At 40.4% G+C, this 15,677-nt stretch overlaps 1 protein-coding gene across 16 annotated transcripts in view; it reads right to left on the reverse strand.

The window, feature by feature from the left end:
• Positions 1-9,314, reverse strand: part of mmd (disintegrin and metalloproteinase domain-containing protein mind-meld) — a 122,778-nt gene extending 113,464 nt beyond the window's left edge. For 12 of the 16 annotated variants that reach the window (XM_017899478.1, XM_017899474.1, XM_017899476.1 and 9 more), the window contains exon 1: positions 8,438-8,944. In XM_017899478.1, the coding sequence (XP_017754967.1) occupies positions 8,438-8,522 (85 nt within the window). In that variant the 5' untranslated portion in view covers positions 8,523-8,944. The other 4 variants (XM_017899473.1, XM_017899468.1, XM_017899472.1 and 1 more) reach the window with 4 other exon arrangements.
• Positions 9,315-15,677: the final 6,363 nt, after the last annotated feature.

A 15,677-nucleotide genomic window follows, 5' to 3' on the forward strand; every position in this document is an offset into this window, starting at 1 on the left:
AAGGAAACTTTTTTGTTTCCCAATGGCAGCTCGTTATTACGAGAGAGGAAGACAAGGGATGGACGATGGTGGACGCGGAACGGTGGACGGAGCAGAGAGGAAGGCAAGGGTAAGGAAATACTCGAGATACGTAACCGTGTCGGCAAGGTTGCCACGGAACAGAATATTCTACTTAGGGAAGACATTCGGAATCAGAAAAGAACGCTTAAAGGCGAGCTTTGTCCCGGTTTTATTCCCAGCCTTACACCGTGAATTGCACATATTAGGTAAGTGTGGCGTTGCACAACTGCCGCTCGGTTGCGTTCCACTAAAATTGCTACCCCTCGCCTCGACCCTACGTGTTCCACAGCGACGAACGTTCTCGGAGGGTGCCAAGGACGTCGTGGCAAGGGTTCGGGGCTACTTCAAATTACACCCACTATTCATATTCTTGTCCGTCCGCGGCGTTCTTAGTCTGCTGCATGTATCTTTCCTGGCCTCCATCTACTCTACGCTTTATCGAGTTTTCTGAGAAACTGCGGCTCATGCATTCGCCGTTCGTATTTTCTTCCCTTTCGTTTTAGTTTTATTTTGGGTTAAATGACGGTTAAAAATAGTGCCCAGAATCCAGGGTTTTCATGATTCCTGTAGATTTTTGTCTTTAAAATAGGGGTGAGAATGAAAATGTAAGGGAGTTTAAGGTGTTGTTAGCAAGATAGGCATGAGAATGATAAAAATTTTTTGAGAATATTGAAACAAATTTGATAAAAAATATTAATAAAAGGAAGAATTTTAAGAGGTTGTTCATTTAGATTTTTGGTGTTAAAATAGGAAATGGGAATGGTACAATTTTTTCGAGAACATGGAAATAAATATGATAAAAAGTACTGATAAAATGAAGAATTTTAAGAACTTGTTCGTGAAGTTTTTGGTGTTAAAATAAGGAATGAGAATAATATAATTTGTTTGAGAATTTTGAAGTACATTTGATAAAATATATTAATAAAAGGAAGAATTTTAAGAGCTTATTCATCTAGATTTTTGCTTCTAAAATAGGGGATGAAAACGGTACAATTCTTTCGAGAACATTAAAACACACTTGGTAAAAGACACTGATAAAAGGAAAAATTTTAAAAGCTTGTTCATTAAGATTTTTGGTGTTGAGGTAGGGGATGAGAATAATATAATCTGTTTGAGAATATTGAAGTGCATTTGATGACAAATTTTAAGGGGTTGTTGATGTAGATTTTTGGTGTTAAAATAGGGGATGAGAACGATACAGTTTTTTTGAGAATATTGAAACATATTTGACGAAAAATTTTAAGGGTTTGTTTCGATGTCGATATTTGGTGTTAAGATGGGGGGTAAGAATGATACAATTTGTTTAAGAATATTGAAAAAAATTGGATAAAAGATACTGATAAAATTAATAATTTTGAATGCTTGTTATTGAAATAGGTATAGGAATAATAAAATTTGTTTGAAAATATTGAGACATTTTTTAAGAAAAATACTGATGAAGACGAAAAATTTTTATAATTCAAATAAAATATATTCGATACTATCGAAATACTTTTTTAAGAAAAGATACTACTTAAAATTAAGAATTTCAAAACTTAGTCAATGCAGATTTTTAATCTTAACGTCAGGAATGAGACTCATTAAATTTCCTGCAAAATTTCTTGTTGAAAGTATGGAAACATCTTTTACAAAAGACAAATTTTTGATATCAAAATAAAGATGAGAATAATAAAATTTGTTCTGCAATAAAATATAAACATCGCATATTTTATTCGCAGAATTTTTGCTTTGCACTAAATATAAGCCCGATATTCCTGCGATCTAGTAATGAAATTTGTTTATACGTAAAGAAAAATTTATTTCGAGATATTATGCTTGGGAAAGTTACGAGGATCATAAGTGACGTGATTTGTGCTCTCCTTTCTCCATCTACCTTCTTTTATACCCCCCTTATCGAGTTTCTTGGGTAACTTAGTTTTGGAGATTTGCAGCCGGTTAAAATGCAAAAATTCGAAAACTTACCGCAGCAGATGTTTGTTTCTAAAGCGAGGATAGAAGCAGAAAAATTTCTTTTAAAATATAAAAGAGACTCGTAAAATATTGCCACGATTATGAATGACGCGAATTCACATCAGTTGCAAACCAGGAAGAGGATCATAAATGAGTTCGCGATAGCGAGAATCAGAAAAAGGACTATAAACGACATGTAAATCTCTGCACGATAATATTTTAGTATCAAAATTCCCGAAATGAAATATGTTGCTATCAAACCCCTCTCAATCGTGTATATAATCAGTATACTCGTTCCTTTTATACGAAATTGTAAATTCATCCTTGCAGCAACCTAAAACAGCATCATAAATGATGTGTGAATTTTTCGCGATAGTATTTCGATGCCAAAATTCTCAAAATTAAGCAAATAAATAATAACAAATAATAATTAATACATGAATCTTATCTTTTATCTATAAAAAGAAGTATTGTATACATTTCTTCTATTTTGGGAGAAAAGAATGTAAAAATAATCAGTGACGAGAATTTTCTCGATAATATTACTATAAAAACTTTAATTCCCTGTATTATTATACAGACTCTTACTTTTCCCCATAAAACATTGCGGAGGTTCTAAATAGAGCATAAGTTTCTTCACAGTAATGTTTCAATATCAAAACTGTATTCATATTCTATTTTTATTCTTCAACTATATCTAACGTTATACTAATTTATATTAAACATTCTTACTCCCCCTTATAAAAACATTCTAAGAATCATAAATGACGTGAATTGATAAAATTTTATGTTTATTTTTTAATCGAATGCAACCTTGATATAAATATTCTTACTTTTCCTCATAAAAGATTGCAGAAGTCATAAATGTCCTGAATTATCAACGTTTTATTTATATTATATTTTACCCTTATTTTTTAATTAATTTCAATATTGGTGTAACATTGTTGTAATATTAATATTATTATATCATATTGTTATTAAAAATTTTTTAATCAGAAATATTATAAATTCACGTCATTCGTAAACATTCTTGCTTTTCCTAAGAAACACAAAAATTCTAGAAATCCTAAATAATATAAATTCACATTATCTAATGTAAAGCTATTATTACCTAAGAAACGAACTTTCCTTCGTCCTGGAAACCCTTAATCCAATGACAACGCAAGAAACTGTCAAAAACCACCCAAAAACGCGTTTCCAAAATATAATACTATATCCACAAAATAAATAATTCCAATTTTCGACCCAACCATCAGCTAATCACGTATTTCTGTATTATAATATATACAATTTAATACAACATTTATCACGTGATTTTATTATACTACTCGTCGACGAACAAAAACAAGAAAATTTGAAACAATGCAACAATGCCCAGAATATCGAAATAAAATAACTTCGGGTGTCAAATTTCTATTTAACCCTTTGCACTCGACGATCTTTTGGCTAAAGATGAGTAGGAGTTCAAAGATTGTCTGCTATAAAGCTGGCGATATTTCTTTCAGTAATAAATAAGAAATCGTATAATAATTAACACGTATAATTAATTATTTAATTATTATTTCGATAACTCGCACACTGTTACATTATCTTAAATTTGACATATTAATTAATATCGATCTTCGAAATTTTATCTAATGGTGACTGACGGTCATCTCTCAAGTGCAAAGGATTAATACCATTTCAAAAAGTATCCTCATCTTTACAACTAAAAATCTTCCAATTCTTATTTTCCTATACCGAAAAAATTTGCAAAAATTTCCCAAAATATTTTTAAAAACCGCTTCTACGCGAACACACCCCCTAGACCGATGGTTCAAGCGCAGATTCCTTGTTGGTGGAGGGTAAATTGATATCGGAACTTAAACTCGAACTCTAACACAGGCACACTGGAAGGATCGACCTCGAGACGAAGCCGCGATGCGTATCGGGAAAAATACGCCGGTGTATCCGTATACAGGGCGATAGCGATCGAGGGTGGAAAAAAAAAAAAAAAATAAAAGCGAATCATATTAAGGACGATCACGCGAATAGCGCGTGCCCCGTGAGAAAGCAGAACGCGATGATCCAGCGATTTTTCTTACCACCTCGAGGACGTTACACAGCCATCACGCATCCGATATCTCGCGATAAGGGACGGGAACGAGAGAAAAAAGAGGAAAAAAAATCGGAAAAAGTAGAAAAAAAAAACGTGCATTGTGAAAATCTGTTTTCCCCAACACTTATTAATATCGCGGAAAACTAATTGGAATTCGAAAAGTGGGTCTCGAGCTCGTTATTTTTACTTCTTTCACCCCTTCTTCCTCTCCCTTTCCCTTTTTCTCTCCCGTTTGATCGTCGCTGGAAATTAATATCGAGATTTCTCCGGGCGTCTTTCTTCCGTGGCGAAATCTCGCGTAATTTCAATTTAATTAGAGAGAAAGCGCGAGTTTGTTCTTTCAACGCGGACGGAGAGACAGAGAGAGAGAAGGAGAGAGAGAGAGAGAGAGAGGGAGAGTGAGAGAGAGAGAGAGAAAAGTGGTTTGAGCAGCAGGATGGATCGATTTTAATTCGCGTTTTCGTTGATACGTTTAAATCGGGTCTCGCGGCACGTAGGTATGCGTGTCAGTGCACTCGTGACCCATCTCGTTCTTCGATGACGTCATTGCTCGCTGGCGTAAACCTATGACGAATATGGCGGGCTCGGGAAACGGGAGTGGCAGGGATCTTTTAACCGGCACTCCACGGCGAAACGTCATCGCGAGGGGTGGTAGCGGAGCTTGGCGAATTTACATCGCCTCGTCGATCGTTTGATCGCCCCGCGGACAGCCGGCCAGTTCACCCCACGACTGCAAATTAATCGCGAATTTCACGCCGACTGACCGGGCACGGCGTCCGGGAGATCGGAATTTCCCGGGTAACCGGTTTCCAGAAATCGCGCCAATCTTCACAGAAAAAAGGGCTTCCGGGGACCGCGAGAGTACTCACGGGGATGAAAGATTCGTTGATAAGCGATTTCGAGGCACTGCGCGAATTTTCGCGAGGACTCGAGATTCGCGAAGATGAGAGCTTCGCGAGTATCCGATTTCGAGACACTGCGAATTTTCGCGATAACTAGAGCTCGGTGAGAAACCGATTTCCAGGAATTGCGCGAATATTCGTGAAAATGAGAATTTTGTGAATAACTGTGCGAATTTTCGCAAGGATTAGAGATTCGCGGATTACTTTACGAATTTTCGCGAAAACAAGAGTTTCGTGAGTATCCGATTTCCAGGAATTGCACGACAATTGGCGAGGATTAGAATTTCGCAGGTAACTGTGCGAATCTTCACGAAGAAGTGAATTTTGTGAATAACTGTGCGAATTTTCGCGAAGACGAGAGCTTCGCGAGTATCCGATTTCGAGACAGTGCGAATTTTCGCGGAAACTAGAGTTTCGCGAGAAAACGATTTCCACGAATCGCACAAATATTCGCAAAGATTAGAATTTCGCGGATAATTGTGCGAATCTTTGCGAAGATGAGAATATGACGATTAACTGTGTGAATTCTCGCGAAGACGAGAGTTTCGTGAGTAACCGATTTCCAGGAATCGCTCGAATATTTGCGAAGATTAGAATTTCTCGGATAACTGTGCGAATCTTCGCGAAGATGAGAATTTCGCGAATAACTATGTAAATTTCCGCGAAGACGAGATCTTCGCGAATAACCAATTCCGAGACACTGCGCGAATTTTCGCGAAAATCAGAGTTTCGCGAGTAATTGATTTTGAGAAATCACAGAATCTTCGCGAAAATCAGAATTTCGCGGATAACTGTGCGAATTTTCGCAAAAATGAAGATTTCGCGGATAATTATGCAAATCTTCGCGAAAGTCAGAGGTTTGCAACTAACCGATTTTGAGAAATCACAGAATCTTCGCGCAGACGAGAATATCACAGATAACTTTGCGAATCTTCATGAAAACGAGAAATTCGCGAGAAACTGTTCGAATTTCCGCAAAGATGAGTATTTTCCCAGATAATTGCGCGAATTTTCGCGAGAACCAGAGTTTTGTTAATAACCAATTTTGAGAAATCACGAAATCTTCGCGAAGACGAAAATTTCATGGATAATAGTGCAAATCTTCGCGAAGACGAGAAATTCGCGAGAAACTGTTAGAATTTCCGCAAAGACGAGAATTTCGCGTATAACTATGCAAATCTTCGCGAAAATCAGAGTTTCACGAGCATTCGATTTCGAGAAATCACAGGATCTTTGCGAAAATGAGAATTTTGCGGATAATTGTGCGAATCTTCCCGAAAATGAGGAATTCGTGAGAAACTGTTCGAATTTCCGCAGAGATGAGTATTTTCCCAAATAATTACGCGAATCTTCACGAAAACCAAAGTTTCGCGAGCATCCGATTTTGAGAAATCAGAAAATCATTGCAAAAACAAGAATTTCGCGGATAATTGTGCGAATCTTCACGAAAACGAGAAATTCGCGAGAAACTGTGCGAATTTCCGCAAAGATGAGACTTTCGCGTATAACTATACAAATCTTCGCGAAAATCAGAATTTCGCAGATAACCAATTTTGAGAAATCACAGAATCTTCGCAAAGACAAGAATTTCGCGAATAATTTTGCGAAATTTCGCAAAAACCAGAATTTCATTAGCAAACGATTTCGGAACATCGCAGAATCTCCGCGAAAACGAGACTTTCTCGAGTGACGGATTTCCAAGAACCGTCTAACCCTTGCTAACCCCAGAATTTCGCAGAACCGCGCGAATCTTCGCGAAATCTCCTGCAAATCTATGGTCCGGGACAGAATCGTGGTATTTTTTTCCAGTAGAGCAGCCATTCGTCATCGAATCCAGCCATTTTTCCAACTTCCCTCCCTCCACACCCGCATCAAGCTACCCCCGTGGAATCGGACCAGCGACAGCGGTCCATCCGCGAAATCCATCGTGACGTTTCGACGATAACGCGATGCATAGATAGGTAATTAATCACGTCGATTAATCGATCGGATCTCGATTCAGTCTCCGTATACGCAAATATGCGGATCGTCGTATCGTGACATGTTTATGACGCTTGGCCAGCCGGTGATGCAGACTTAATTATACATAATAGCGCGACCGAACGTCGCCACTCGTCGACAAAAATTAATCACGCTGGTGGTCGATCAAGGGGATGATATTCGGATCGAACCCCCAGGGTACTTCGATTTTCCCCATACCGTCCGCCGACTTTTCCATCCGGACAATGTTATTTATTTATCACAGAACCAGGGAGGGGGAGGGCGTGCAGCTCGCGTGTACACTCCTCGTATGCGATCTCGCGTGAACGCGTCCCGACCATGCATCATCGGCGAAAATCGATACGCGATAACGGAGCAATAATGTCTCTGCGAAACATATAACATTAGCCTGTGGTTTTACGCACAGTGGCGAATCGCGACATGCAGAATACGCCGAGTAAACGCGATCTGCGTCGCGAATATCGCAGCCCCGGCGCGGAAACCGATGGTTACGTATCACGCCCTGTCCACTCTATTTTATCCTCCAATTCCGATCCCTCGATCCGTCAACGAAATTCGCATCTCGACCAACCAAGCGCTATGCTGCTCGCACCCGAGGACCGCTCTGTGACTGACGCAGCGCGACTTACCGATCCTCCAGGCGAGCAAACACACGTCAAAATTCGCGGTCACTCTCGGAATCACGAGATCTTCGATCACGTTCGCGTAGGTAAACTTCTCGCGTGAGTCGAGGAGAATCCGTGATTGGAGAAACGAGAGAAAACAGCGGCCTCGAGGACACACTCTCGCCGGTGTAACACTCGCGGAAGGTTGGTGTCATGCAGCACGCGTTGGAGGGAAATGGTTCGCAGGCTGAACGCACGCCGTGTGTGCAGCCTTTTATCCTTGTGTATCGGCCTACACCGGGGAAGAAAAGAGAGAATGGGTTGGCGGTTCGGGGCCGGATAACAATCGCGGTGCCGAAAATTCGCGGAGGTCTGCAACAGGCAATCGTGTGTAACACGCCATGCCAGCCTGCGAACGATTAACGACCGCGTCCGTGCAGAATTTACGAGAACGAGCAGAGAACGAGAAAAGATCGGGCAGAGAGACGAAAAGACTAGCGAGGGTGGCGGCTGGGACGGGTAACGACGACGAACGAAATTACAGGATCGCGTGCCAGCAAGCATAAATCACTCGGGCAGAGTGCGGAAGGTGTAAGGAGAAATCGCTGATGGGGCATTGGACGGATATGCTGTGGTGATCGGGATGAGATTTATCTACGGAGAGGAGAGAGTGGGATGGCGAAGAGAGACGCAGAGTCGTGACAGGCAAATAGACAAGCAGGTAGAGACAGGTAGGGAGAGCAAACTGGTAGACAAACAGGAGGATAGGTTGGCAGGCAGGCAAGAGCAAGCAAGCAGGCAGGCAAATAGGCAGGCGTTACCTCGCTTGGACGTGCTGTCGGCGCTGCTAATAAATCCAGGTACGGCAATCACGAGAACAAAGAGTCCACAGTGTAGCCAAAACATGTTTACGTCTTAACAACATTGTTTAATTCCATTTTACATGACGCTCGTAAAACACTACGATGACGGTGGTGCTCATGTCGCGCATAATCAGCGATACTACCTGGTCGCCGGTCGGATCATGAGTACACGACTGACTGACTGGGTTACGCGGTTCGGGTAGGAGCGTAGAAGCGAGCGAAAAGCGAGAACCGAGGGCCGTGAGTGGTGTATAGAGGCGCAACCAAAAAGAGAATAGAAAGGAGAGCCGGAGGGAGACGAAGGAGCAGAAGAAGCGACGGGTGAAGCGAAAGATTCGCGGAAACAACGGGGAGCTGAGATCGAACTGGGGAGAGAGAGTACACAGAAGGTCCAGGTGGAGGATGATCCAGGTGGAGAAAAGAAGAGAGAGATAGCTGTAGACAGTGAGACAGGCAGAGAGAGAGAGAGAGAGAGAGAGAGAGAGAGAGAGAGAGAGGAGAGAGGTAGAAAGACAGAGACAAAGACGAAGATACCAGAGGCAGAACGAAAGACAGTCCCGGAAGAGTGTCAGAGAGAGGGAGAGAGCAAAAGAGAGGGAGTCGCAGAACGAAAGAGAGAATTCGTAGAGAGGAGAGGAGAGTATAGAGAAGGCTCGCGGCGATAGGAGGACAAACCGGCACCGACGGTATACAACGACGGGTCCTCCTAGAACATCGCGAATCTCCTGGTACACTGGACGACACGCGATAATGCACCACGCTAGCGCACTACTTCCGCGATCTGGTCCGTACGTCGAAGGATACCCCCTACTCGCGCGCGCCCAGAGAGAGTGAAGGTCCCGGTCTCGAATCACGCCTCGGCTGCCATCTTCTACCTACGCCGGGAGTCTGGAGTATGAAAATATTCTCTGCTGCCTCCTCCTGCCCGCCACCCCTCTCCTCGCTCCCCACCACGCACCCCACCCCGAGGAGCTTTCCACCTACCCTCTCTACCACCGGCCTTCTACACCCGCTTCGTTCACCCGCGCCGTACACCCGCGCAGAGCCACCACCAGCTTGGGACCACCTCTTATCGATTCCTGCGCCATTTCCCGTCATTCCTGTCAAATCAATAACGCGGTGGCGGCAGCGCCGGTGGTGCTGCTCCGCCGGTGGTGGTTCTGCCGGTGGTGGTGCTGCCGGTCCTAGTGGTGCTGATCCAGGTGGTGGTGGAGCCGGTGCCGGTGCCGGTGTCGGGTGCCGGTGCCGTGCCGGTGCCGGTGGCGGTAACGGTGGCGGTGGCGGCCACCACGGCGACTCCTTCTTCGCCACGGATCAGGCGCCGATACAGAGATGCGAAATCCGACCGACCGTTCGCTCCCGGCCCACCATTTTCCACCGCGACGATCACGAACCACCGTTATTCCAGAGGTGGGACACTGCCCGCCTGACCTGCATCCCTCGGATCCCTGCATCCCTGCCGGGCCGGACCTCGGCGTTCGCGTTCGCGTTCGCGTTTACGTTCGCGTTTGCGTTCCCCGGCCGTTGGCCTCTCTTCCACGCGTTTCGCGTCCCGGTCACGCCACCGTTTCTTCCCATTTTCACTTCGAATCTCACGCCTTTTGCGAATCACGCCTTTCGAGTCTTTTAGTTTCGGCCGTCTCTGTGGCCGCGTATCGATTTTGGAAGAGAGGGAAAAGGGTGCTTCGGTTCGGACAAAGGTCTGAGGACTGGTCGAGATCGCGGAGAGGAAGGTCTTTGCTGGAGACTCGAAGGGTAGAGCGGCTTATTCAGGCCTTTTACGTGCACACACACGGCCGGCATACAAGATCGAGTGCCTATTCAGCCAGCTTCGCTAACGAAATTTTCCTAGCTTCTTACCTGTTAGTTTCTCGCGGGTGCAGCTCTCGCTGACTTTGGGCCTGCGCTATGTCTCCACCCTAAATTTACGCGTCGTGACAGGGCTGCTTGGCATCCGGGTCGACTTCCCGATTCGTGTTATTTAAAACGCTCGACCTTGCCGCGACCTGGCAATTTATTTCGCCATCGCGGGTCCGTGGCTGGCGCGAATTACGCGAAACAGGCCGCGAGCAGGGCAATCGACGCTTTAAATACACCGACGCGGAACACGCCGCGACGGGCCAATTAACTGAAATATAACTTTTCGAATCTTCAAAAGCACCGGCGCTTTCTTGGCTCGCGAGCCTGGAAAACAAATTTTCTCGTCCAACGCCGGTCGAAACTTCTGAAACGAGGTCTCGCTGTACACCTTCGCGGAAAGTGCGTACGATAATTGGCCCGATATTCTTCCAACGCGAAAACAAATTTAATCAAAGGTCTACCTTTTCTATCGAATTACCTTCCGCTCACTTTTCAACCAAGCCTGCATTTCCTTTTCGATTAGGTACCTCAGAAGTGGACACGTTCTTGGCGTATTTTGGGTAGGAGAATTTCACGTGGGCTGTGGGATATGAGTGCTAACGTATCTTGCATCTATACAAAATTAAGATAGGGAAATACTAATTGATTTTCCTTTGCAACTTATTTTGATAGTAACCAAAGAAAGAAAATTCTCGATATTTGTTCAACAATTTACTCCGATAGAGTTTATGTCAAGGTTATGGTGTAGAGAATCTTCAAATTTGGAAAGAAGTGAGTAGAATAGTGATTTAGAAAGAATACGTAATAATTTCAGGTAAATTTTGGGGGGAGAAAGTAAAAATTCATTTTGGTTATGTAACAATTCTAATAATTTGTTGCTTTCCTCTTTTAATTCTAATAGAGACGTCGTAAGACGACTTACTCTTGTGTTGGAAACATTTTTCTAGGAGCTTTATAGTTGTTTTTCATCTCTTTCCTATTTTAGATATTGTATAAACAATGTGACACATATAGTGATAAGAAAATTCCAAGATTATATCAGTGAAATTAAAAAAGAATTCAACGATATACGCGATATTTACGATTACTGCAGTTGTGAGCCATGGTGGCGCTAGTGAGTTAATGGAAAACGATCTTAAGGCTGCCGAAACGCTTACCCATGAGAGGGTTAATATTGTTAAAAATATACTGCAGTTTTTAACAATATTAATATTCCTCTTTTATTGTAAAAAACATAAATTTGGAATAATCGGAAACCTAATTATTTCCATTATGAAATTACTAATATTGTCAAAAATGCCAAGATACTAATATTGTCAAGAATATATTGGAGCTTTTAGCAATATTAATATTCCTCTCTTTTCATAAGAAACGTAAAAATTTCAAATACTCAAAAACCTAATTATTTCCATTATGAAGTTACTAAAATTGTCAAAGATACCAAGATACTAATATTATCAAGAATATGCTACTGCTTTTAGCAATGTTAATATTACCTTCTTTTTCTTCTTTTCGTTATAAAAAGACATAAAAATTTGAAATAATCAGAAACCTAATTATTTGCATTATGTAGCTTTACTTATTATTATTATCCATGTGTACGATATTTAGGCACACATTACGAGTCGGTAGTTCTACCTTTAATAAAATAAGTCACGGCACCGACACGGGGGAGGCGTGCAACTTTGGTCATTTTCCTCTATGTAGTAAGTGGAAATAAAGTGTTATTCTGTGTTACAGAAAATATATGTGTATATACACTTTTAGCGAGTGATCAGGTATTAGGCATTTAAAGACGTATATATACAGGTATACCCTATCCAATACCGCACTCTTACATCACGGACTCAATCTATCACGGTTCGAGAAGTGGAGTAAAAGACACGTAATGGGAATTTTTAAGTGCAAGCATTCGTCACTCGATATTTTTTATTGGGGCAAGCTGGTACAATGTTTCGGATTTGCGTTTGAAATTTTAGAATATTGAAATTTGAAATTCACTTTTAGTTCGCGCAGTATTAACCCTTTGCACTCGAAAGTTTCCTCGCTACAGGGAAGGCAACTCGAAGCTTTCCTGGTTAAAAGTCGACAACATTTTTTGCGACTAACATAAATGGAAATCGTTGAGAAATTAACGAATAGAACTACTTTATTTCGATATTTCGCGTATTATGAATCGTATTGTGGAACGACTTATTATCGAATATCCAACTTTGTAATTTGATTAATATTTTGGAAAATATTATTCGATAATAGTTTGTTCGAATTAATCTTTCTTGATTATGGAGAGAAAATACTATAATATATACTAATATTCGTATTATTCGAGTATAATGGAGAATAACGTTATTGTCATTATACAGTATGTATAATATACTATATGATATGTATTGGATATTATTACATGTAACAGATAATATTATTACTGGGTATAGTAATATAATATTACTGTTATAGTATAACTATCGTATTACTATTTAATTTAATCGATATTACATAGGAAATATCCGTGTAATGTACTGCTTGAAATTATCGAATATTTTATTCTTCCATTATTTTAGGTTCATTTATGGGATTTTAGAATACGTAAATTATAATAATTACATTTATTAATAGTAATACAATATTATTATAAAATAATATCATTGTATATATTATAGTTACTGTTAATATCGATACTATTAATATTAGTATTATGGTAACTACCATATCATTATTTAATCTAATGCAAATTAGGTTGATATTGAATATCATTGCAATCATATTTATTAATAATAATAATATATTAATTATTTATATTAATTATATTATTATTATTATTAACAAATAGCGTATATTATATTGGATTATATAAATGATATATAATGTATCCATCATATTTATTAATAATAATAATATATTAATTATTTATATTAGTTATATTCTTCTTATTATTATTAATAAATATCCTATATTACATTGGATTATATAAATGATATATAATATATCAGGTAACGAAATAAATAATGTTCTCACAAATTTTATTCCTATTTCAAAAAGCAACTTTGTTTATTTACTTACCTAACATATAACAAAATAATATAATTATTATGCAATATTCCTTTTATAATTCCTATTACACTAACTACTATATCATTATTTAAATAATGTTCTCACAAATGTTATTTCTATTTTAAGAGGCAACAATATGTATTTACTCACCTAATATATAACAGAACAATATAACTATTATAATTTCTATTATACTAACTACCGTAGCATTATGTAAGTAATGTTCTTATAAATTTTATTTCTATTCTTATCTTCATTTCTATTTCAAAAAGCGACATTATTTATTTACTTATCTAACATATAACAAAACAATATAACTATTACGCAATATTCCTATTATAATTCCTATTGCACTAACTGTTTAATCTAATATACATGCGACACCAACAAATTCTTCGTACCCAGAAAAATAATATACCGAAACAGCATCGTGTTGATTGCCGCAATTCGCGGCTTCGCCGAGCTATTTATCACTCGCCCACCCGTTTCTAACAACTTTTCCGCCTTTGTTACCACGAGTTCAAGCAACACGCTGACATTGTGTATCCCAAGGATATAAATAGCGGACGATGGCCAGCCTCCTATCATGAGCCGCATCGTTCGAAGAATAAGCAGTCGCGACAATCTAAATACGTAGAGGTACGCGTGAATGACTCTTTCACGAGCCTTGAATGTGATCCGCATACCTGGCGATCCACAGCCCCGGGCCGGCCTCTCTTTCGCCGTCTCGTCGTCTCGTTTCGCAAATACGTGGCAACACGGAACTACCCTCTAGCCGGCCAGGTGTACGCGGCTGGCCTATCGATACGCTCCACGCTAAAACTACCGACCTGTAATGTGTAGCTAAATATACCGTAAAGGAAAGCGAGCTGAGTCCGGACCTCCGCCTCTCTGTCCAACTGCACTCTTATTTCGTCCAATGGATGCTGCAATCGAGTGGACAGTGAAACGACTTCGTGACTTGACAGTGCTGTATACAGGTTGGTGATAAAAGGGTGCAAGATTTCGGAGACTTATAGTTGGCACCGAAGGTAACGAAAAATGTGTAATTAATTTGAGGTTTATAGTAATGCGGTATCGTAGATTTAAGGAGCTTAAATGGAATAAAGAGTGAGAGAGAGAGACAGAAAGTGACTGGACGAACAGTCCACGGATAGGTCTGCGATATTTTCAGCGATCGAAGGGGCGAGGGTAGTTTTGAGGACAATTGGGAAAAGTGAGGAACGATCCTCTGAAGAGAGGAGTGTTGTGCGAAGCTTAAGGAGAGTTGTTTAGAGTTGTTTTGTGTTGACCGTTCTTTATATATATATGTGGGGGATATGAATTGGGATAGGAGAGATGTTAGGCTCTAAAATAAATTTATCACGAGCTAAAGGGGAAATTTTAAGTGAAGTTATACTGGGATTAATAATAGCGCTGGCTCTATTTACACCGCTGTTCTTCTGTTCGATTGTGTGACTCTTCGATTGTTCTTCTGTATCACTGTCTAACTACATGACTGTGTGACTCTCTGACTTTATGACTGTTTAACTGTATGATTGCCCTATGTGAATGTCTGTCTATGTGACTGTCGGACTATGTGACTACTTGACTATTGAGTGCCTGTTTATGTGACTGCTTCATTATGTGACTACCTGATTATGTGACTGCCTAACTATTAAGTGCCTGACTATCGAATGCCTATCTATGTGACTCCTTGTCTATGTAACTGCCTAACTATGTAACTGCCTAACTATTGAGTGCATGTCTATGTGACTGACTAACTGTATGAGTGCCTGTCTATGTGACTGCCTGACTATATAACTGCCTAAATATTAAGTACTTGACTATGTGACTGTCTGACTATATGAGTGCCTGTCTATGTGACTGCTTGACTATATAACTGCCTAAGTATTGAGTGCCTGACTATGTGACTGCCTGACTATATAACTGCCTAAGTATTGCGTACCTGACTATGTGACTGCCTGTCTGTATGAGTTCCTATCTATGTGACTGCTTGTTTAATAGTTTAATCACCTTTTATTCACGCACACACACTACTCATTCATACGACGCATCCCAAAAATTTCACGTACATTCTGAGAATTTATTCATCTTTCTCGCATAATTTGACCTAAACATCAATTCAATCCGCTCGTCGTTCGCACCAATCAATATTTAGATCTGTCCATCATTCTTACCGACATTCATGCTAAATATTCTCATCAGTACATATGTACTACACGTATATAGATACCGCAATAATTTTTGTTATTTACTAAGACTCGAAATCCTAACGGAGTCGCTT

Source organism: Eufriesea mexicana, unplaced genomic scaffold (assembly GCF_001483705.2).
Source record: "Eufriesea mexicana isolate 0111107269 unplaced genomic scaffold, ASM148370v2 scaffold933, whole genome shotgun sequence".
Lineage (NCBI taxonomy): Eukaryota > Metazoa > Arthropoda > Insecta > Hymenoptera > Apidae > Eufriesea > Eufriesea mexicana.